Source organism: Phocoena sinus, chromosome 10, assembly GCF_008692025.1.
Source record: "Phocoena sinus isolate mPhoSin1 chromosome 10, mPhoSin1.pri, whole genome shotgun sequence".
NCBI lineage: Eukaryota > Metazoa > Chordata > Mammalia > Artiodactyla > Phocoenidae > Phocoena > Phocoena sinus.
Window position 1 is genome coordinate 60,289,537 of NC_045772.1, and position 23,486 is coordinate 60,313,022.

Below are 23,486 nucleotides of genomic sequence, written 5' to 3' on the forward strand. Positions count from 1 at the left end.
CAGAAGAAAGCCAGTTGGGTTTTTGTTTTGTTTTCATTGCCCATTGTATTCTGGTGCATAGAGGGAGTGTTAAATAGTTTACATACAGTATCTCATTTAATTTGATAGAAATTACATGTGTGAAGTAGGTACAATTAACCCCATTTACACAAGGGGAAATTGAGGTCCCGAGAAGTTATGTAACTTGCCCAAGGTCACAGACTCAAATTCAGCCTTGCCTGACTGTGAAAGCCCTCATGCTTAACCAACATGACCTTGAGGTCTTTGAAGAGAAACCAGAGTGAGGGAACCCCTCAGGATCCTCTGTCTCCTCTAGGACTGTCCTAATATCCAGGAAGAGGACAGAGAGGGGTGCTGAAATGCTAGCGGGATTTTTAGAGGCAAAGATGTTCATGTCCTGCTAAACCAGAGTTCAGCCACCAGAGGGCAGCATAGCCACAAATTCATGGGAATTTGGAGAGGGGAGGAAATGAGGTCCTCCTCACCTTTCTTCCCCCATCAGCAGGGCTATTCTTATTAACTTAGGCTCCTGCCTATCAGTACCCACGTGATCTCAAAAACATCTCTCCTAGGAGGCCAAGCCCGCTCCACACTCCAATCTGTGACTTCTTGATAATTCTGTAACTTGGGAACTTCTTCCCAGAACCCATAAATGAAGAGGGACTGACAGGCAGGGTGAGACCTGACAAGGCAAAGAGACACGCAGTATTTCCAAGGGTGACAGCTGTGGCATAACAAAGCACTGGGAATTCTCCAGGAAGGAAATCCCATACTCGGCCTCTCAGGGGATGGGTGGGAATGGCATCAGCCGAACTCCAGGGGCCAAATCTGAGATTTCTTATACGATTATGAGGAGGAAATGAGGAGGGGAAGTGGGCTGTGAGTACTGGGCTAGTATCATGGGTGTGTCTGTATAGTGCCTGTACCTCTGAGTCTCAGAGAGTGACAAGGTCTCTCCCGAGGATGCACAAAACAAGATGAGAATTCCTTGGGCTCAGCAATGCTGCAGATGTAACCCAGCACCAGCCTCTCTGTCCCTGAACTGTAATTCTCAGGCTCTGGTCTGTTTCCCCCTTCCCAATCTCCCAGCCCCTCCAGAGCCTGTCTGCCTCCCATCTTGAGACTTGAGTGATGCAAAGGGACAAGAGGGGAAGGGGAAGTCCTGAGTCCTAGCCTCGTCTGTGTCAGTGGAGATGGAAAGGAGGCCCTGGGAAGGGAACAGAGCAGCTGGGGGCACAGAAGGGGGAGGGGGCTCAGGAGAGGCAGCTGGCAGGCGGGAAGCTGATCTGGGGGTCTCAAGTTTCTTGACATCAATTAGAGCAGCCGGCCTGGGCTCATTAGTAGCCCAGGGTGCAGGGCTCATCAATAATGAATTCATCCCACACATTGTCCCCCTCCAGCTGCCTGCAAGGTCACCCCGCCCTCCAGCCAGCTGCCTCCCCTTGGTGAGCTAAGGAACCCCTCTTCTAAGACCTCCCTAACACAGGGTCCCTGGGGGTAGAGTGGGAGGATGGACGAGGATGAGGGCAAAGGGGTCTCTATCACTGATCAGCCACACCTGATGCTGACTCTGGTTTGTTCTGAGTCCACCCAGGAGAAAGAATGGGAAGAGGCAAGCGGGGGTAGATAACAAGGTCTGGGAGAAGCAGGCTTTGTGATACTAGGCTTGAACAGCATGGTGGTAGGTCGGTTCTGGAGCAAGAGGACCTCCTCTGATGGGCTCGGAGACCCTACCTTCTCCCCCCAAGGCCAGATTCGGGCAGCAAGGCCACAGTCCCCTGAGATCTCTGGGTCTCTGGATCAGAACAATGCCAAGGCGATAGCACCCCCAGAATTCACTTGCCCTTGAGCTGGAGCATCTTGGCAGGTGCAGAAACAGATCTTTTTTTCAAACCAGATCAGTGGAGTGAGGACAAGAGACTGCTGAGGCCCAGAAACAGGAACTTGAACTTCCTGTACCTTAATTAGCCGTATGGTCCTAAATTCCCTGCAGAACCCAGGAATGCCAGTCTTCAGTCCCCTTGCTCTTTCCTAGACTGTTCCAAGACTCCAGTCCCCCTGCCCTTCTACCGACCTCTTCCTCCCTGCCTCCACTGTCCCTAAATCCCAAGTGTTCTAGTTCCTACTCACACCTCCTTTCCCTCTGGCTGGGGTTGGCCTGAAGCTGGCTGCTTGGCATTCTGGGAAATCCTCCTGCTGCCCTCCCTCTTGGGGCAGGTACAGGCAGGTCCAGGCTGCAGCAGCTGCATCTTCCCCAGACACCTCGTAGACTCCCAGACTCCAGCCTCACGCTGCGGTCCCAGTTGCTTGCCTTGGAATACATCCTGTTGGTCCTTAGAATACATCCGGTGTCCTGTACTCTGCCTCTCCCCTGACGTTCTCCCCAGCCCATACATTCTGTCCTATCCTCCATCCTCCCCTCCGCCTCATCAAAGACCCCCTACCAGGCCTCTTCAGTCCAAGTTCACCTTAATGGGGAATGCCCTGGATAGATGCTCCCATCCCCACCAATCCAGGTCATCTCTACAAGGCTGAGCCTCAGTTCTTGATCTTCTGTCATCTCTGGTTGCCCTAATGATCTCAGTTGCAAGCTTCTATTTCCACCTCTTTGGGCCCACTGATTGCAATCTCTTCCCTCAGACCTTCCCTAAGGACCTAGACATTCGGACCCCAGCCAGAGATCAAGCCGGGGTCCATCTTCAACCCCACGTTTCACGTCTGAGACCCAGCCCCCAGGCATTCTGCTCCAGAGCCAGGGAAACAAACTAGTACCTAAACGTTCTCTGCCCCACCCTCTGCTCCTGCCCAGCCCATCACTCTGGAGAGGACTCAGGTGTCCCATCCAGCCAGGCCCCATCCCTCGCCAGAGTACTTAGGCATTCCCCACCCCATATCAGCCTGTGACCAGACTTCCCGCCCTCAGACTCAGCCCTTCCCGGGATCCCAGGCATCTTCGTTTCCAGCTTCCTGTATCAACACACACCGTCCTCTAGATGTCTTGTTCCCCCAGCCCTGGCTGCAGTGACACCGTAAATCCAGAAGACCCAGGGCAGCAAGTAGAAGAGAAAGCGGGAGGAAACAAGGAGCCGCCAGGACGCCCTCTCCTGGAGCCCTGGGTGCCCGGGTCCCCCCTCCTCCCGTCTTCACCTGCTGCGGGCTCCGCCCCCGCTCCGCCTCGGCCGGCCTCTGCTCCTCCCCCGACTCCACCCCCCGTACCCCCAGCCCGGCCAGAACGGCCCCCGGGACAGAGCGACGCGGAACCGCGGACGCCTGGGTCCCCAGCATGATCCTCGGTGAGTGGGCTCTGCGGCTTCGCGGCTCCAGGCTCCTGGGTCCCTCTCAGTAGGTCACCCCCCAACCTCCCGCACCGCGGTGACTGCGGCCGCCCGTCAGCCACCGGTTCCCCCTCCCCCTTCTTCTGGCTCCACATCTGGGGCCCTCTCTTTCCCTCTTCCCCAAACTGCCGCTTCTTCTCCCGGTGATCCAGGGAGTGGTAAAGGGGGAGACAGAGCCGAGTGAGACCCCCGCCCCGTAATGAGAACATTGCGTATTCATGAGGCTCATGAATATTATATGACAGTCTACGAGAGGCTGGGGGAGGGGCTGGTCCTGGCCTGGCGGAGTTGAGCGAAAGGTTCTGACCCGTTCCCCCCTCCCCCACCCCCCGCCCGCCCCGGGGCCTTCCCCCACCCTTAGCTCAAACACTCCGACATCCTTCTGGGCCCAGGATAAGAGGGAAAGGAGGAAGTGAGGGGCGGGCGGGGGGAGAAGATGGTGGGTGTAGCTTCGAGGTGTGTGGTGGGAGGTGGGAACCTGAGGGCTGAAGATAAGGGGTCTGGGGAGAAAAAGGGGTGGGAAACTGTCCATCCCAGGGCCCCTGCGGCTCGGATCCTGTCTCCGCAGCCATCCTGCCCCAACACGCCGGGACCTGCCCCTCTGTCTCCCTGCTCTGGCTGCCTGGGCCCTTCCTTCCCGGCTGCCTTCTTCTTCCTTCCTCCCCCACCCCACCCCCACCCCTGCCTTGGGCCGGGGGCACCAGCAGAGGAAGGGGCCCTGGGGAGTACAAGGATGACAGAGGGAGACTCCCGTGGGGCTCTGACATCCCTTCAGCCACAGCCACCCCAGCCTCATGACCTACATGGGAAGGGAGCCCCGGGAGGGGGAGGAAAGGACTCGTCATCCGTCGGGCTCCAGGCCCCTGCCTCCACGATAGTCCACAGGCCTGCTCTGTCCTCTGCCCTCTGACCTCTGCCCTCTGTCCTGGCTAGGCCAGTTCCTGGGCCTTGTTTGTGGTGGGAGACCCCCCCACCGGGCCCAGACACCTGTGGTCTCCCTGCCCCCCCCACCGGGGACACCTGGCTGCATGCTGGCACCCCAGGGCTCGCCTGGCTCCCACATCAGCCCTCTGCCGGGGCCCCCTTGACTCTTGCTTTTCTTCTTTCCTTTGACCCCTATTGCCTCCCACTAGGTGGCTCTCTTCCCTTCTGCCCTCCTTCCTCCACCTCTTTCTCGCCCCCCCACTCCTGTAGCTCCTTGCTCTCACCACTCTACATCTGCCCCTCTCCACCTGGCACCCCATCAAATCCATTAAATGAATGAGCCAACAGAGGCACGAATGACTGGTTGCCTGCCTTCTTCCCAAGAGTGTCTCTAGCTGGAAAGAGACTCCAGGCCCATCTATGAAGACTGTCCCGACCCTGGCGTGACCCCCACCAGCACACTTGGACTCAGGTTCCCAGAGCACAGGCTCCCCATTCCTCCAACCTGTGCAGTCCCTGCACCCTGGCCCCAGCCTGGGCACGGGCCCCAGAGGCAACATCACGCTTGTCCAGGACAGGCCAGTCTGAGCCGTGCTTCTCCTGGTCAGTAGGCCTTGGAGAAGACCTCGGGAACCCGCTCGAACCAGCCCAAGATCCCACCACAGGAGGAATGCCAGGGGCCACCAACTGGACGCCCACCACACCTCCCTGAGGATACTGCGATTAACTCCTTCCTTGTGCCCAGCCCACAGAGGGGTGGGAAGCCTGGCGGGCCACATACCTTAACCCTCTTTGACGAAGGAAGGTGAGAGGGAGGCAGCTGCCGGCCAGGCCTGAGGCCCATTCTAAGGTTTTCAGGTTCTGAACGCTGAGGTCCACTGAATCTGTGTGCAGGTGCTCTGCCCGGCAGGTGAGGCCCAGCCTGCCTGCTCAAGAGCTAGACTGTGGGCCCAGGTTTAAGCTGGTGGCTCTGGGCTCAGGTTCACCATTCTGAACTCTGCTTACCCTCCTCTCCAACTGGGCCCTTGGTATGGTGTGTGGGACGGGGGCATTGAGGGAGGCTTTTCCCATCAGGCCGAGGAAAATTCCCCAGGGGTCTTCCTTCTGCCTTTCCTGGCCACCTCCCCCCTTTAGGCCCTGCCCCCGCCCACGTCTCCCCCGGGGTTATTAGGGATGATGTTTTGAGCGGTTGTTCATAATCATCCCCTTGTTGCTTTCATCTTTGACTTCAAAGCCTTTCCAGCACTCAGCCGGCCTCCTGCCAAGAAGGGGAAATTGCAGCAGAAGGGGACAAATACCTCAAATACCTGAGACTTGGTCGAGAAGGCAAGATCTAGGGGTTCCAGGCTCTCCCCTTAATCCCCCAGTTTTAGGCATTTCTGGGGTTAGAAGAGGCCAAAAGGCCTAAAGTGAAAAGGGGATCGATTAGAGATGAGATTCCAGTCCAGACGCAAATCTCATTTCTCCTTTGGCCCCAGAGCGTAATGCCCGTTTTAACCCAGTGCTGACCCCATGTTTTTCACCACCTTGGGCCCTAACGCTACGTGCAACCTTATCCCCAATACCTCTCTGAGATCTGAATCTCATTGTGGCCCAATCTCCAGACAAACGCTAACCTGCAGCCTTACCCTCACATCCTTCCTGGCTCCTGTTCCTACCCGCACGCTGCCGCTCCCAGAGCCAGCTCACTGGCAGACACTCCCATTCTTTGCCACAGGGGCTTCAGGCCCTAGGCCCGACCAGAGACAGCCAAGGCACTGGGACTCCCACCTGGCCAGAATTTCTGGGGAAGAGAGGAAGGAAAAGACCAGCTCTGAGTGGGATGGAAGGAGTAAGGAGTCAGACCTGGCTTGGTTGTGGCCTGGTGCTGGGGGGATACTGGAGCAGGATCAAAGTGCCTAGGTCCAGGTGGGGTGCAGAAATGGACAGATGGCCATCCATCCAAGGGACTGAGACTTCACCCCCACCCCCCAAAGTGGTTGGGAACTGTCTTTAATAAAGCATTTGGCAGCTCCCCATGGAGCTGGGTGGGGCTCTATCTGCTGGAGCTAATGAGCTTCCCTCTGGAGTGGCCTGTCCCAGCCAGGCCTCAGCTCCTCCCTGCCATGCCTGACATGGTGTGCAGACCCACACACGTGCGCGCGCACACACACACACACTCCGGTTTGCTCTCCACCTCCTCCTCCAAACCCACCTGAAGCCCTCACCTAACCAGCTATATGAAGCCCTGGATTTCCTCCTTCACAGCCCTTATTATATTCCTGCCTTTTCCCCCCTCCATCCCTAGGAAAGTGCGGTGCCTGAAAGCCCTGTCTGGAGCCAGCCAGACAGGTTCAAATCCCTCACTAGCTGTGTGACTTTGCTCAATTAACTCCCCCTCTCTGAGCTGACAGTCATCTATAAGATGAGGATTTGTTCATTTAGCAAACATTTATTGAGCTTTCTTTGTGGCAGGCCAGCACTTTACATGGATTTGTTCAATCCTTTCAACAACTCCACAACGCAGGTACCGTTGCTCTCATTTGACAAAGGAGAAATGAGACAGAGAGGCTTCGGAAACGAGCTAGTCACCCAGCTAGTGAGCAGTAGAGCCATCCGCAGGGGGGCATATATGTAAAGCGCCAGGCATACATATTATTCTCAGGATGGCCGAGAGGGGACTGAGGCGTGGGCTACCTGACACCAAGGGCCCAGTTTCTCCCCACGTGGTCTGTAAGTTGCCATCTGCCCCCTCCCACCTCTGATCTCAGTGGAGTGGACCCAGGAATCTGGGAAAGAGACACATGAATCTCCAGTTGCCCACTTTGCTTCCCTGCCTCACTGCATCCTTCCTTCCTTCCTCCCACTTCCCCTTCCCTCCCCGGACCCCAGGGCTCCTGTCAGTGGAAAAGATGAGTTGCTGGCTAGAGGGAACTGACTGGCTGCTACCTGTTTTCCTCCAACCCCAGGAAGTACATGGAACTTGTTCTCCCCTTCCTCTCCTTGGACAAGATGGAAGCCTTTCTCAGATCTCTGCTGAATTCAGGGTTAAATGGGAGCCCTTTGGGGTTGCGTAGCAGAGAAAGAGGGTGGCAGATCTCGACGGAAATCCCGGCTCTGATACTTACAGGCTGTGTAACGTCAGCCGAGCCTTTATCAATTCTCTGAGCCTCAGTTTCTTCAAGTGTCAGATGGTTAAAAACTAGTATCAGCTACGCCATAGAACAGTCACCTCAGAGATTAAATGTGCTACTACTCAGAGTGCTTTACCTGAAAACATTCTTTTCTTCTGTTGCCTTTTGTGGAACTCACCTCTCTCCTCTGAGGTGGTTGTTTGAGGGGCGGGGGACTGGAGAGTTCAGAGCCAGGAAAGGGTCAAGGAGCTGAGCTGCCTCCCTCTCTGGGGCCGGAGCAAGTACCAGCCCCGGACCAGCTGCCTGGGGTGGGTGCTGGGTGCCTGGGACTCTGGGAGTGCTCAGGTTTCTCTCACCATTCCTGATGCCGCCTGGGGCTCGTTAAGGCTGCCCTGGCCTTGTGTGCCAGACAGGAGGAGGCGGGCACAGAGGGGAGAAGCCATGGGCGGACAGAGGGGAAGGGGAGATGGTCGCCCTGCCCCGTCAGTCTGTCGGTCCCTCTGTCTCCTCTCTCCCTCTCTCGTTCTCTCTGTTCTCTGTCCTCTGGTCTTTCTGCCCTCGTCTCTAGCTCTGTGCCCAGCTTCTCAGCGGTGTCCCTGTTTCTCTCTCATTTCACTCTCTTCATCTCTCCACTGTCCCCTGTCCTCTTCTCTCTCAGTGTCTATGTCCCTTTTCTCAGTCGCCTATTGCTGCTTCTGTCAGTCTTTCCCATTCTATCTCACTCACTTTTGTCTGTCTGTCTCTCTCTCTCCTCTCCCCCACCCCATCTCAACCCCGAGGTGGCAGAGGAGGGAACGGACATGACATACAGACCCCCAGCTGTCCAAGGGCCAAAGCCAAGCATCCTGCCCTTCTCCTTCAACCCTTAGATGTCTGCAGCCCAAGCTCCCAGCAGCCTTGACCCCTCTCTGCCTCAGGCACCCTAGCTGCCCAGTCGGAGCAGTGGGTGGAAAAGACAGACCCCTCCAGACCTTCCTGGACCAGCTCCCTGCCCCCAGCTGTGCCTGAGCCCTCCCCACCCCCACCCTCTCGCATCCGATTCCCCTAATCCCTGCTCCCCCGCCCTCCCCTCTGCCCCACTTTTCCAGGACTCTGATTGGCTGATTCTACTGACTGGACTGGGGGGGAGGCTGGCAAGGGAGGGGGCAGGGGGCAGAACCAAGGGAAGGGGACGCTGTCAGGCCCAGGCCCCTGGGGGGCCAGGGCCAGGCCACTGCCTGGGGGCAGCAGGCACCAGACACTGAAGGTATGAAAAGGGGCCGTCTCTGGAGGGAGTAGGAAAGGATCCCAGGGGGACCCTCTGCCCCAGTAAGGTCATGGGAGGACGGGGCTAAGCTTGCAGCCTCCTGGGTTTGCCTTTGTTCCTGGGGACCCCTGTTGCTGGCCGGGGGTTGCCAGAGCCATGAAGGGCAGCCAGAGTTCCCTGACTGGTTGACAGAGAAGTCGCAGAAGGGAGCTGGGCCAGCAGAAGCCCAGAGGGGCCAGCCTTGTGGAGCCTGGCAGGGCTCCTCCCATGGCTCTGGGGCAGGAGGAGAAGCTTTCCGGGACGGTAGTGGAGTTTCAGTTCCCCTTGGGGTCAGACCCAGGCATTCCCCTCCCAGGGACTGGTCGCAGTTCCTCCCGCAGAGCCTGAGCTGAACATTCCCGCGGCTGACAGAGGAACCTGGGGAGGACAGGAAGGTGGGGAGAAGGGGCTCTGAGAATGACCACAGGCAGTCCACCTCCCAGATCGAATGCCACTTTCCTACCCCGAGACATCGACAGTTAATTAAGAATTACGACTGGGACAAAATCATAACTTTGGGGACCCTGAAAGATCCAGCAGCCCTCCTCCAAATACAGGCCTCAATATTCCTCTCTAAGCAGTGGGATGAATCACTCACCTGACAGTTCTCCCTGGGGTAAGACTTAGCCGTTGGGATTCCCTGGGGGAAAGCAAAACCAGAAGAAGGGAATAGCCAGGGGCATGGGACTCCTTGTGGTCCAGCAGGCGGCCTGCAGAGAAGGCCTGTGATTTTCCTGGGTCTGTAAAATGCCTAAAGGTCTTGGGGGAGGGAGGCTGGAGAAGGGGGAAGTGAAAATCACCCAGAAGGGAAGAACAACAGGTCTGCGCCCTCCCCCAGGCCCACAGGGCACCGTGCTCCATTGCTCCGGAGCCAACCGGCAGGGGAAGTGTGTGTGATGGGGGTCACACTTCTGAGTGTGGGCCCCCAGCTGGGAAGTGGGACTGCCAGGCTTGGGTTGGGCTCCCGAGCTTCAGCCTTCCTGCCCCACATAATGTTTTCTCTGGTCTTTAGGCAGCTTGAGCCGGGCAGGGCCCCTCCCTCTGCTACGGCAGCCCCCCATCATGCAGCCCCCACTGGACCTCAAGCAGATCCTGCCCTTCCCACTGGAGCCGGCACCCACCCTGGGCCTCTTTAGCAACTACAGCACTGTGAGTAGCAGCCTGCCTGCCTTCCCCACCCTTCTGCCACCCCAGCTGCTTCCCTCCCTGCCCTCTTCTCCTCTTGTATCCAATTCCTTATGTCTTCTTAGGGCCCCATCTCCTTTACTTCTAGTCAGTTACAAGTGTCATTGGCTCTCTGGTATACTAGTGACAACAATAACAACTAATGTTCGCTGAAATCCGGCTACGGGCCAGACACTGTGCTAGTGTCCACCATCGAGAGAAGTCACAAGACCTAGACTGGGGGTAGTGAGTACAGGGAGGTGGAAAGAGAGACTCTTCAAGGGCACAAGCAGCCTGTTTGTAAGCTCCAGCTCTCTGGAGCCCACCGTTGGGTGGGTAGGGTAGGGTCAGTGGGGTAGGGCTTGGAGGGCTGGCAAAGTCGTCTCGATTTAATCACTATGAAATAGGGAGGCATTATCCATTCTTGAGCAGGAGAGTGAGTGGGAAGGGGCAGTGTTTGAGGCAGGTGAGTGGGGCAGCTGGATGGAAGGGAGCAGAGACTGGAGGATGGTGGCCAGTTAGGAGGCTGTCCCAGCAATAAGGGCCTGCAGGGGAACCTGGAGAGCCAGACTGGGCCCGTGGCATCGGCAGAGTGCGTGAAGGAAGGGGGGTGGGTGAGGTTTTTCCAAGGAAATCTTGACAGGCCACGGTGACCAACCAGGGTTTGGGGGTGGGGGAGAGAAGATGAGTCAAGGATGACTCCAGGGTTCAGGCCTCTGTGACCGGGAGAAAGAAATCACCTTGCCAGGGGCAGGGAGTTAGAGGAGGAGGCTGGCCTGGGGTGAGGCTGCTGAACGCACTTTAGGACATGGCGAGTTGGTGGACCAGCGGGACGTTGAGCCAAAAATGTCCAGCAGACAGTCGGAATCTGGGTCCCGGAGAGTGGGCTGGAGCTAAAGGCTTGGGGGAAGTCAGCTTTATTCAATTCAAGTAACCCACCATCAAACCATACTCAGTTACAAACACGTACTGAGCATCAACTATGCACCAGGCACTGCAGTAGATGTGTTTTTGTGTGTGCGTGTGGTTTTTGTTTGTTTGCCTACACTGTGCGACTTGTGGGATCTTAGTTCCCCAACCAGGAAATTGAACCTAGGCCCTCAGCAGTGAAAATGTGGAGTCCCAATCACTGGACTGCCAGGGAATTCCCTGCAGTAGATGTTTCTATACTTGATCTCATTTAATCCTCACCACAACCCAACAAAGTAGACATTATTATTCCAGTTTGACGTACTGGAAGACAGAAACTAAAGCCCAGAAGGGTTTAGGAATTTATCTAAGTTGACGCAGTACGTGCCTAAGGTGTGATTTGAACCCAGAGCATCTGACTCCAAATACAGTTCTTTATACCTGCTGCTTCCTCCAAACTCCTCCCAGAGAATCCAAACCAACATTTGCAATGCGCTTTGAGGTTTACAAAGCATTTTTCATATGTCAGTTTTTATAGCAACTCTATGGGGTAGCTGTCGTTTTATCCTCATTTTACAGACGAGAAAATTGAGTAATGACGATCAGGAAGGCGCTGTCCTAGATAAAATGGAGACATGAGGGTAAATATGACATGCTCCCATGCTAAAGGCGCTATATTCAGGAAAGAAGTATAGATGTGTATGCAGTGATCTACAATGCAAAACAGAGGGAGGGTTATAAATTTTGTGACAGAGACACTAACAAAAATTCAATTGAACAAAAAATAATTTTGAGCACCTACTATGTGCAAGGCACTGGTATCAGGGACACAGGACTCAGTCTGTGCTTGGAGAGCTCACGGTGTAGTAGGAAAGACAGCAAGTTAACATTTACCCTATAGTGTGAGAAGAGCTGTGCTGGAGGCAGGTAGCTTGTAGGGGAGCCCAAGGGGGTGTCAGGAAAGACTTGTTGGATGTGGTGAGGGACCAACCAGAGCTGAGCAGGAAAAAAAAAAAGAAACAGCAGAGGAAAAAGGGATTGAAGCTGGAGCAGATGACATTATGATTTGGGCTTTGAAGAACTATTAGTAGGATTTTAAAAGGGATTTCAGAGAACACTCCAGACTGAAACAAGGGCTAAAAAAGAGCACTTGAGAAACTGCAGTTGACTGGGTGTGACTGGAGCAGAAGGTGCTGGGAATAGTTTCCCCCCAGTCTACATACCTGATTTACACTTAACCTTGGGTCTCCTATCTTTGTCCCCATTTTATAGATGAGGAAACACTGACCCAGAGAGGTTAAGTGACTTTCCCAAGATCACAAAGCTACTTAGTTGATTCACGTGGATAATCCCAAGTTTCTGACTCCCCAGGTTCGTGGCTCCACGGCCTCTAGTGGGGAGGAGCTATTTAAAGCCATGAGAGTGGATAAGCTTGGAGAGAGTGTGGCCAGGTGTTGAGTGATACCAGCTTTGGCATCAGACTGGCAGGATTTGAATTGATTTTCCAAAAGTACTGACTGTGTGACTTTAGGCAAATTACTTAACCACTCTGAACCTCAATTTTATCAGCTGTAAAAGAAGACAGTAATAGTACCAACTCGCAAGGTTGTTGTGAGAATCGTATTACATAATCATAATGCCTAGCACCTAGCACAAAGTAAGTTTTCAATCAGTGTAAGCTGCTGTGATTATTACGTTATTTCATTGTTTTTATTTAATAGAGGATCAGAGAGAGAAAGGTAGTTTCCAAGGCCCAAGCCTTGGGGAATAAGCAGGATTAGGCAGTAGGAACAGGAGGAGGCAGGCCCCTGCAAAGGAAATGAAGGAGCCACAGGAGGGGGTGGGGACAGAACCAGGTGCCTATAGAGTTGGAGAAGCCAAGGGAGAGAGTGTAGCAGGCTGCATCAATAGTGCCAAATTCTGCAGGGGAATGAGGACTGCAGAAAAGCTGCAGACATGCCTTGGCAGTACTATGCAGCAGTTAAGTACAGGGCTTTGGAGTCAGAACGCCCGGGTTTAAATTCAGATCCCAGTTCAGCCACTTACTAGCTTATGACCTTGGACAAATTATTTAGCTTCTCTAAACCTCAGTTCCCTCATCTATAAAATGAAGATAATAATAGTATTTACTATTATAATAGTGGTTGTAAAGATTAAATTAGATAATCCACGCAAAGAGCTCAGTCCAGACGCTGGCACATCCCAAGGGCTCAGTCAACATTAGGTGGTGATGATGGTATTATTATTCACGGAAGAGTCTCTCCTTCCCTGCACTAATACTTCCAGATGTCTCCTACTCGGGTAATTCCTACCCCTTAGACCCCTCCTTGAACTATGCGTCCCTCTGCCCTTGGACATCCCTCACTGTCTCCCAAAGACAGCCTCTCTCTACATCCAGGCCCCTGCTTCGCTCATCTCTCGGCCCTAGGTGGAACGGAGGGGATGAGATCCGGAGATGAGAGAGCCGGAATCCCAGGACCTATCCAGAGAGGATAAGGAAGTGTCTGGGGCAGTGGGCTGTTCTGCCCTCCTGTCCCTCGTCCCCCAGTGCTGCCCCCACTCTACCGCCAGAGGGCAGCAAGTGCACGAAGCATAAGCCCTTCGGGAACCTGGTTCTCCAGCAGGTGGCGGGCGAGAGGAGGAGGTGGGAAGAGGTTAGGGATGATGTCCCCAGTTTGAGGTCGCTTCTGCCCTGGGCGACCCCAGCTCCACCGTTCAGAGGAGTCACTAAGAGAGCAGTGCCTGACACCTGGGTACCTGGGCTCGGTCTTGCATTCCTAGTAGGGGAAGTGACATGTGTAAGGGGCACAGGGGTCGTGTGCAGAGGGAGCAGGGAAAGGGTCGTCTGCGGACTCGAAAGAGAAGCTGTCAGCAGAAGAGCGAGGGTGGAAGGGGTGAAAGAAAGGAGAAAGGTCCAAGCTAGAGAAACAGGGTCGGCCATTGGTAGGGATACTGGACCCAGCAAGGGTCCCCATTGGAGGAAGCCCAGTGGAGCATCTGGTCAATGCCCCGTCGCCAGGCCGAGGGGCCCTTCGCCAGGACCAGGTCTTTCTGGAACGAGTGTCTGTACATGAACGCCCCGTCCTCTCTTCTTTTCGCCCTAGCGCCCCTTCAAGCCTCCCGAGCTCCCTATCCCCGCCCCCGTCCTCGGCCCCGCCTCTGGGGCGGGCTCCGGGCCGGGCCGGCGCCGCCTCCCCTTCTCCGGGCCGGCCCGGCCGCACAGCCCCGAGCCACCCGGGCAACGAACGCCGCGTCCCCGGCCTGCCCGGCCCGGCCAGGCTCGGCCTCCCCTCCCGGGTCCGCCACCCCGGGCCATGGAGCCGCGTCCCCCGGGGTCCCGCAGGGTAAGCCACCCGGCCCCTCCTCTCTCCCTGGCTCCCGCCGCTGCCGCAGCGCCCCCCCCACCCCATCCCCGCCCGCCCCTGCCCGGCTCCCTACCTCTCCCTTCGCCTGGTCCTCGGGTTATCCGGCCCATCCCCCACGACCGGCGCGGCCCCAACCAATCTCCGGATCCCATCTGGCGCCCCCCAGACTGCTGCCACCATACTGGATACCCCGGCCTCTGTTTCTCAGATCCTTGAAGTCCCCCAAATTTTCAGACTTCCCATCAGGTCCTGCACCTACCCTCAAATTGCCACGCCGCCGGTCAGATCCCTTATGCAGCCCTGACCCCATCTCAGCCTTAGTCCCCTTCCTAGCATCCCTCCCCCACCAGCTTCCACCTGCTCTTTAGACACCCTCTAGCTCCCTCTCTTTCCTGTTTCAATCCTTCCTGTCCCTCAGGTCTTCCCATCCCTGAGATTCCATCCCCCTTCCCTTTTTGCCTTTATTTGGGGCGGGGAGGTGGTGTGGTGGTCAGACAGGGGCAGCGGTGCCATCAGATAAAGGGCAATGGAAGGAAATATAATCATAGCCCCTCCTGGTGTTCCTGATCTGGTTTCCCCCTTCCCTCCCCCTTGCCCTTCCTGATTCATTTTGCCCCAGCTTAGGAGAGCGATTCCCTTTCATGTCTGCTATTGGAGGGCAGGTGGGAGGAGACTGTTTTGTGGACCTTTCCAGACAGTGTCTAGGCCAAAATCCTAGGGAAGGGGCTCTGGAGTGAGAGGGCTCTGGGAGATGCTGGCCTTCACCCCTCCCCAGAGAGCCCTCATCTAGGTCACCAGGGCCTCTTGACCTTGGCCTGGAGCTGCACTTCAGTGGCTCATATTCCACCTGCGCAGGGATTGGGCCCAGGAACCCTCACCTTCAGCCTGGTGTCTCCTCGGTTCCCGGAGGAGAGGGTGGGAAGGACCTACCTGACTGGGTTGCGGCCCTCCTCTCTGCCCACCTCCCACTCCTAGTTGGTGTTTATGGACTTAAGCCTGAGGAGAGGGCTGTGCAAAGGAAAAGGCTCTCACCTGGAGGAAGGACCCAAGTGGGACAGGGACCAATTTGCAGGGAATGGATGTTGGGACAGTCAGCTCACAGGTCATCCTCAGGGCACTGGGTCCTCAGCCACTCTGGGGAGCAGGCTGGGGTCCTGGGGTGGGGCACAGACAGAGCCAGGGACCTCTGCCTTCCCCTCTCCATCCCACTCCTCTCTCCCTACCATTTTCATCGACTTAGGTTTCCTGGCCCAGATTGGGTTTCTGTTTGGGCTGAATTCCATTCCCCACCCAGCATGTGAGGACATCCAGGGGCTATGGAGAACCCTGGGGCAGAGTTGGGGGGGTCCCTGGTTAGGGAGGACTGTCGCCCGGAGGCTGGGAGCTGAGTGCAACATCTGTCTCCCCTTTCTGATTAAAGCCTGTCTCCAACTCGGTCTGTCTTCCTGCCAGACACATCATACATTCACACCGATAAACACACAGCTGAAGATTGCACAACCTGACCATTCATGGCTTCGGCAGAGCCCCTGACACAGAACTGTTGATACAGAAATGATGTACACACAGCACGTGACACGCCTTCGCACTCCACCCCTGCACAGATTGATCATAGACTGCCTAGACACACACAGACATACCCAGTCTTCCCCTGTTTGGCTTTTCCCTGAAAAGGACCTGGGCTTCCAGGAGGTGAAGAGTAAGCCACTGAGAGGGGCTGCTTCCAGCCAACGGCAGGCCAGGAAATTGACACTGGTCTGTCAGACTGGTTATCTGAACCTGGCTCCTGCCTCTGCCACTGCCAAATGGGATGGCGCATTTCACAGGGATGCTAAAGCCCCTTTCCAGACCACCTTCTTCCCCCTGCTCCGTGTTCCTGTCTCTCACCAGTGTCTCATGGGGAATCATGAAGACCTGGGTGCAGGGAGGGCCTCAGCTGAGGAGCTGGGTACCCCCAGCAACTTTTTTTTCACTTGATCCTTCCACCTAGAAGATAAGGTTTCAGCTCTAATCTGGTTCCATGCTTATGAGAGATCCCAGCCACCACCCAGTTCTACTCAGCCTCAGCTGCATTCCAGGCTTGCCTCTCCCTGGCCGCCTGGGGGCCAGAAGGGAGGAGGACAGGGCAGGGAGGCAGTTTTCATGCCTCTAGGCCCCTGGCTTTATCCTCATAGCAGAAAGCCTCAGACAGAAACTCCCATCCTCTTCCCGCCTCATGTGAACTCTTGGCAGGAGACTGCAAAGACATCTGCTGACCCAGGGTGGGGGCAGAGGCCGTTCCTGATCCCTCCCAACCCCATAGCCCAGCCCCATAGCCCTGTGACCAAGGGGAGGGAGTTCAGAAGATCCCCAGGCTGCCTCAGGCCAGCCCAGCTTCTTACGTTCTCCGGCTTATTCCCGCTGGAGCCACCTACTCTCTCCTGAGTTCTTTTGCTCCCTCTAGAAGCTACTGCTTTATGAGGTCCAGGGAATGAGTGTGTTAGGGCAACCTGGGGCGCAGAGATGGGAAGCTAGGAACATCTGTCTCCTGGGACCAGAAGCTTGGCTTGGTTGATGGTCTTGCCCCAGAGAGGAGGCCGAAAAAGGCTGCAGCTGAGAGCCCTAGGGTCTGGGATGCTTTGAGACTTCCTGAGTGGGCCTCTGGTGGATCAGCCCAGGAGGAAGGTCAAGGTGACAGAGCTTGATCTTCATGGTATAACGGATGGAGACGAGTCCAGGTTCAAGTCCCAGCTCTGCTATTAAGTCATGCTCTGACCTTGGGCAAACCACTTCTACTTTCTGTCAAATGGCAGCACTGGGCCGGGGGATCTCTCAGGTCCCTTCCAGTGCTATGAAGATTGGGCTGGGAGGGAGTCAGGGAGCTGAGGCTCAGAGCCCTCTGGCATGCTGGGGGATTGGGAGGAGGCTCTGGGGACTTTGGTTCAACCCAGCTGCTGCCAGTGGGGTTGTGATGGACATGAGCTTGTGCTGGGGTTCCTGGCTCACCCCAGCCTGCCTCCACAGATGGACCCTGTGCAGAAGGCTGTACTGTCCCACACTTTTGGGGGACCCTTACTCAAGACCAAGCGGCCCATCATTTCCTGTAATGTCTGTCAGATCCGCTTCAATTCTCAGGTAAGAAACCCAGCTGCTCACCCATCCACTGGCTGGGGCAGGGATGACCAGGGGATCTTAGGGGAGGGCAGGGTCTGGGAGCTCTGGGTAAGGGGCAGGGATTAGGGGGATATGAGGGGATACTGCAGGAGAGGCAGGGCTGATGGAAAGCACTCAGGAGGGACAAGAGATGGCTGTATATTTTGACCTGAAGTATATAGCCCAGTCCTCTAAGGCTGACCCCTCCCTCCCTTGGGGACTAAGGCATCCCTGGCTCAGAACTTCTTGGAACACAGGTGGCCATCTGTGTCTGGGTGGGAGTGTGGCCTCTGGCCCTCTGGTCTTGGGTGCAGGGCTGAGTTACGTCATTGGCTCCCCGCAGAGCCTGTGCCCTCCTTGGCCTCTGCTAAACTCCTCCCCGGCTCACCCATTTCCCTCTAACCTCCTGGCTTCCTCCTCTCTCCACCATCCTCCCTCCAAATTACACACAAGGCCTGGCCCTCCACTGCTCTCCCAACGGAAAGCCTCTCGCATGGGAGAAGCCACCCCAAACTCAGAACCTTGGTGTCTGGCCTCCCAGATTTTCTCCCTCGGAGGCTCCCTTGGGACTTTTGTGTGGGTCTAGAGGGGCCTTTGTGGCGTGCAGGTTCTGAGAAGTTTTGGAGAAAAACAGCAGAGCCTCATTCTGCTGAGTAGGAAAAAGAAAGCATGTTCTGTTTCTCTACCCAGTACACACACACACACACACACACACACACGTGCGCGCGCGTGCCACACCATGCCTCCAGGCTCTGCACACCCCTGGCCCACTCCACACCTTTTATTTCTACTTTACGCCTGTCTGGGTGACCTTGTGGTTCCAGGATTGTGTGTTCTTAGCAGGGGGTGCACACAGTGTGGGGTGGCTCCAGGACCAACCCAGATTTAGACCTCCCCTTGACCTCGACCCCAGGCATCCCCTTTCCCAACCCTGGCTCTGCTCACTGCTGGAGGGTGGGAGACTGGAGGGGCCAGGGGCCAATAGTAAACAGCCCTCTCCTCTTTTTGCCCTCCCCTCCCCTCCCCCACCAAGCGCCTCTGTTTTGACAGCTGTCTCTGCTGCTCTCTCCGTCTCCAGAGCTGGGCTTGGGGCCAGGGTCCTCCAGGGTGTCCGCAGAGGCTTCAGGGAAAATGAGACCCAGAGGGGAGTAGTCAGGGTACAGCCCAGGCTGCAGAGCTCCTGGGACTCCCAGCGTGAGGGTGGGAATCCCAGGAGCAGCAAAGGCTGGATCCTGGGGCCAGGGGACACAGGCAGAGAAGGCCGGGGGTCGAAGAGGATGCGGACTGGCTAGATTGCTCGGCCCCTCCCATTTAGGGTTCTCCTGTAGTTGTGGGGTCCCCTTCCCTCACCCCTGGACAAGGTGGGAAGCCTGAGTCAGCAGGCAGGCCCTGGGTGTGGTGGTGGGGTAGAGCCTGGGCTAGGTGGGGACCCAGGTTCCCAGCGACTGAGTAACCAGGGTCCTCGACATGGGGCTTTGCCTCTCCCTGGTGTAGGGAGAGGTTAAGTGCAGGCTGCTGAGGCCGCCCCAGCACCTGAAGGAGCTCCATGGGGAGAATGTTCAGATGAAAGACGATCTCAGATTCCCTTTTCTTCCTCCATCCCTATAGAGCCAGGCTGAGGCACACTACAAGGGTAATCGCCATGCCCGAAGAGTCAAAGGCATCGAGGCTGCCAAGACTCGAGGCAGGGAGCCCAGCGTCCGGGAAACAGGAGATCCAGCTCCCCCAGGCGGCACGCCCCCAAATGGAGAGGGTGTAGCCCCCCGTCCAGGTATGTCTGACTCCCCCCCAGCATCCTTCAACTGAACTTGTCTCCTCCATTCTGTCCCCAGTTCCCAGAACTCCCCTCTGCTTTCATCTCTCTCTTCCTCAGCTCCCACCCCAGCCCCACCCAAGGTGAGTCCCAGCCAAACCCAGTGACGCGAAATTTCCATCCTGTCACCCCCACTGCTGCCCCAGCTCCTCTCAGCAGAGTCCCCGCTGTCTGTCCTCCCCACCTCCCAGTGACTCAGACAGGGGCTAGGGTGAGGCTACCTGGCAAACTTCCTCAAGAAAAAGGGAACCACCAAATCCAGGGAGAGACCATTTCATCTTGGGGAGAGGGGCAGGGGAGAGAATCAGGATATCTGAGGGTCTGCCCATGGGGGCTCCCCCCAGGGAGGACTGAGCCCAGGAAACCCCGGCAACTCCCTGGGTGATCTTGGGTAGATCTTTCGACCTCTCTGGGCCAGAGTTTTTTGTCCCGCGGAAATGAGGGAGTGAGACTTGAAGATCCGTGAGGTCTTTTCCGGGTTTACAAAAAGCAACTCTGAGATTCTTTCTCCCTCGTGGCTGGTGGCCATCCTCAACCTTAACTCACAGCCAAGAAACCCAGCCAAACAACCTTAACTCCCACCCCCATCCTGGGATTACATCAGATGTCAGTCATGGCAACTCCAGAGAGACCTGACATCCCCATGTCCTCCTTGTCCTTGCCTGTCCTTCCTGCCCTACCCTAAGGAGAATGAAAACCAAGGAGCTGCACCACCAGCTTGGGAAGCAGGCCCCACTCTCACCACACATACACACACAAACACACACCGTCCCTCAGGGATGCACAGATAGGGTGAGTGGGTGAGCTGCGTTCTAACTGTGTTCTGGCCGCTTCTTAGCCTGAACATCTCAGGTTGACTTGGTAATGTCTCTGTCGAAGGGGGATGATGATGGTGGCGGTGTAGCTAGCGTTTTCTGTCTAGCCCTGTTCTAGGTGCTCGCTGCATATTACCTCACTTAGTTCCTAGGGTATCTCCCTAAGGAGGTAAGGAGACCTGCCCTGCTTTTGAAAGCCAGGAGCTTCTGTCCAGATAGAGATGTGAGTGTGCTGTCTGGATTGGGATGGAGATAAATGATGTCAGGAATGAGGAAGAGAAAAGAAAAGGAAAGATCACAGGATGGACCAGCAAAATGGACACTGGCAGGGCTCAGGAGGTCCCCTCCCACCAGCTCCCCAGCCCCACCCCCGGCCTCCCCCTGACCCGGAAACTGGATCAGCTGCTGGAGCAAGAATGGGAGCGCTAGAGTTTCCCCTGTGCAGAGGCCAGAACCCAGCGCTGAGGCCTGGGGCCTGTGCATCTTTAATCAAGCCATGAATTATAGAGCAGCCCACATCCCTGTTTCTTCCCTCTCTGGTTCTGTTGTTTCTGTTTCCCTTTTGCCATGTCTGTGCCTGTCTCTCCCAACCTCTCCTCACCTCGCTTCTGCCCCTTCCTAGAGTTCTTTGGCATGCCTCCCTGGGGACAGGGCAGGCCTCTTGAGAAGGGGCTGGCCGGGCGGGAAGCCCAGGCTGGCTGGCAGGCCTCGGAGGGGAGGTTCCTTGTTCCATGCCCCTCTCCCCCTCACCAGGCTGGCTGCCAGCTTCACCCTGGCTGAAGGGGAGGCTGGTGGGGCTGGACCCCTCAGCCATTCCCAGCTTATGGAGAATGAGCCAGGCACTGGAGTCTCACACCCAGCCTGCGGCAGCTGGACCACATCTGGCTCTGGTCCAGGGCATGAGAGCATGCATGTTGTCACAGGGTGGGGACTCCTGGGCCCTTGCCCTCCGGGAAACAGGGCTAGGTCTCCTCCACATAAAGAATCTTCTCCGAAAGCCATCTGGGATGATCCCTATGTTTCTCCCCCAGTGACAGTTTCCATGGAAAATGGACTGGGTCCAGCCCCAGGATCCCCAGAGAAACAGCCTGGCTCCCCATCCCCTCCCAGTGTTCCGGAGACTGGTCAGGGTGTGACCAAGGGTGAAGGGGGGACTCCAGCCCCAGCTTCCCTGCCTGGGGGAAGCAAGGAAGAGGAGGAGAAGGCCAAGCGGCTGCTCTACTGTGCTCTGTGCAAGGTGGCAGTGAACTCCCTGTCCCAGCTTGAGGCACATAACAAAGGTATGGGCTCCCCTCCACCACGCCCACTCCCCTGTCCCCATCCCCTCCTGCTCGCTATGTCCTAACCCTCCTGGCTTCCAGCATCCCTGGACCCTCGAAGACTCACCAGCCTATCTCCCTCCCTAATCATCTCCCTCATTCCTTAGCCCCTGACCTTCTCAGTTCCCTCCCCGCCCCCGCCCTATTTCTGGTAACTGTGACTCTCCTCTGACCCACCTTGTGTCTGGAAGGGTCCCAAGGGCCTTGGAAAGCCCCCACACTTGATGCCCCCCCCCCAATATAGTAATTGGAAATGTGGGTATTTGAGGCGTAGTAAGCCTGGAGAATTTTTTTCCACCTCTTACCTCCCGCCCTCTGGGGGCTCCAGGTACTAAGCACAAGACGATTCTGGAGGCCCGAAGTGGACTGGGCCCCATCAAAGCTTACCCTCGGCTGGGGCCTCCCACTCCCGGGGAACCAGAGGCCCCTGCCCAGGACCGAACCTTCCACTGTGAGATCTGCAATGTCAAGGTCAACTCGGAGGTCCAACTGAAACAGGTGGGTCCAAGGCCCTTTCCGAGGACTCTGGAGAGCGCACCTGCTGAGGGAGGAGGGGGGACAGGGAGCTTGGGTGAGACGACTCTTCAGGCTCGTCCTTTGGTGCCACAGAAGGGGCGGGGCCAGGTGCTGAGGTGCGATCACTCCGCTCCCTGGCGGTTGCTCCTTTCCCCGTGGTTCACAGCCCCCCACCCACTGGTCCCTGCAGCACATTTCCAGCCGGCGGCACCGAGATGGCGTGGCCGGGAAGCCCAACCCCCTACTGAGCCGTCACAAGAAGCCCAGGGGCGCCGGGGAGCTGGCGGTGAGGCCCGGGCGATGGAGAATTCGTCCTAGGGGCGGGGACCGGAGCGGGGAGGAGAGGGGATGCCGGCCGGCCCTGGGAGAGGTGGAGTTTGCGGGGCCACAGAATGACTTCCCTCTCCCCGCCCCTCTCCCCCCTGCAGGGCACTCTGACTTTCTCCAAGGAGCTGCCCAAGTCCTTGGCCGGAGGCCTGCTCCCCAGCCCCCTCGCGGTGGCTGCGGTGATGGCAGCGGCAGCAGGCTCCCCGCTGTCTCTGCGCCCGGCTCCCGCCGCACCTCTTCTCCAGGGACCGCCGATCACCCACCCCCTGCTCCACCCGGCCCCCGGGCCCATCCGAACTGCGCACGGACCCATCCTCTTCTCCCCCTACTGACCTGAACCCTGAACCCCCTCCTATTCAAACCCCCCACCTCCAGCCGGGACCCAGGCCTCCGGGCTCCCAGTCCGTCCCTCCTCCCGGCACTCCCTGAATGATCTCTCTCCTTCCCCCCCACCCCGAGGTACGGGGTTCCAGGAAAGGGGAGGGGTAGCGGGGGAGGGGGGCTTCAGAAGGGGGGGAACACCCCAGATCTCAGGGAACCCCGCCCCCTGCCCTTCCCTCTCCCCTAGAAAAGGGGGGGCTGTCTTACCCCCGGGCCCCCTTGGAGACACCCCCTCCCAAAAGCCATGTGCATCCAGCCCTTCCCCCCCAAACCTAGCACAAAACGGGGTTCACAAGCCATGATCGGGGTCCAGGGGGCAGAAATGGATTTTCTTGGCAATAAGCGGACTCTGGGACTCCGGCCCCCTACCCCCAAACTGAAGCGCTTCCGTGAACACCCCCGTCCTCCGCAGGGGGAGGGGAGCAGGCGGGATCCTGGGTCCCTCATAAGCACTTTGGTTTTACCGCCTGCAACCTCACTGTGCCCGCCCCGCATCACGCCCCAGCCCAGGTCTAGCCGGGCCCATGGGCAGCACTTGGTGGCATCTCTGGCACTTGGGTGGGACCAAGTAGATGCCCCTATAGACCCTTCCCTCACCTTCTTCCTTCCCAGTCCGGATTCCATTCTTTTCACCAGCACCCATCGCCCAAGGGGTACCAAGGGGGGCAAGGGGTGTCCAGTCCAAGCCCACCCCCGCCTCGCCTTCCGCAAAACTGTGAGCAAAAAGCAATAGAAGCCTCGCCCCCGCCCCGCCCCGCCCCTTTCCGCAGGATTTGCAGTCTGTAGCCTACCCCATCCCAGCTCCTAGACCTCATGGCTGTCCCCTCCCACCAGACACCTCCACTGCACAACTCGGGCGGGGTCGTGACCTCCCCACCCCACCTTGTGGTTTCCGTATCGTCAGTCCTTCCAGCACAGACCCGGGAGGGGGACAGGCCCCCACTGGCCTTCCCCTCCCCATCAACTCTTTCTGCTTGACGATGTAGCAACCCCGGCCCCCAGCCCACGTCTTTCCCTTTTCCCCCTCCCTGACAATAAAATCTGGATTCGTTGCCCTCCGTCCCCAGACTCAGACTCTCTATCTTTGC

The 23,486-nt window shown here is 57.1% G+C and overlaps 1 protein-coding gene across 6 annotated transcripts; it reads left to right on the forward strand.

Annotated features, from left to right (window-relative positions):
- The first annotated feature begins 5 nt into the window (after positions 1-5).
- Positions 6-23,458, forward strand: ZNF385A (zinc finger protein 385A). Of its 6 annotated transcripts, XM_032644258.1 has the most exons (9): positions 6-3,293; positions 4,871-5,064; positions 9,670-9,806; positions 17,099-17,209; positions 18,836-18,998; positions 20,887-21,135; positions 21,503-21,672; positions 21,857-21,976; positions 22,119-23,458. In XM_032644258.1, the coding sequence occupies exons 3-9, from the start codon at positions 9,720-9,722 to the stop codon at positions 22,347-22,349; spliced, it is 1,131 nt and encodes a 376-aa protein (XP_032500149.1). In that variant the 5' UTR covers positions 6-3,293; positions 4,871-5,064; positions 9,670-9,719; the 3' UTR covers positions 22,350-23,458. The 6 variants fall into 6 exon arrangements, with proteins under 6 accessions (XP_032500149.1, XP_032500147.1, XP_032500146.1 ...); XM_032644256.1 differs by lacking the exon at positions 4,871-5,064; XM_032644255.1 differs by lacking the exons at positions 6-3,293; positions 4,871-5,064 and adding an exon at positions 8,655-9,273.
- Positions 23,459-23,486: the final 28 nt, after the last annotated feature.

Coding starts and splice junctions, on each gene's coding strand:
- ZNF385A (XM_032644255.1), top strand. CDS start 9,243: ATGAATCACTCACCTGACAGTTCTCCCTGGG. Junction 9,807..17,098: donor TCTTTAGCAACTACAGCACT/GTGAGTAGCAGC, acceptor CTGCCTCCACAG/ATGGACCCTGTGCAGAAGGC. Junction 21,136..21,502: donor GCTTGAGGCACATAACAAAG/GTATGGGCTCCC, acceptor TGGGGGCTCCAG/GTACTAAGCACAAGACGATT.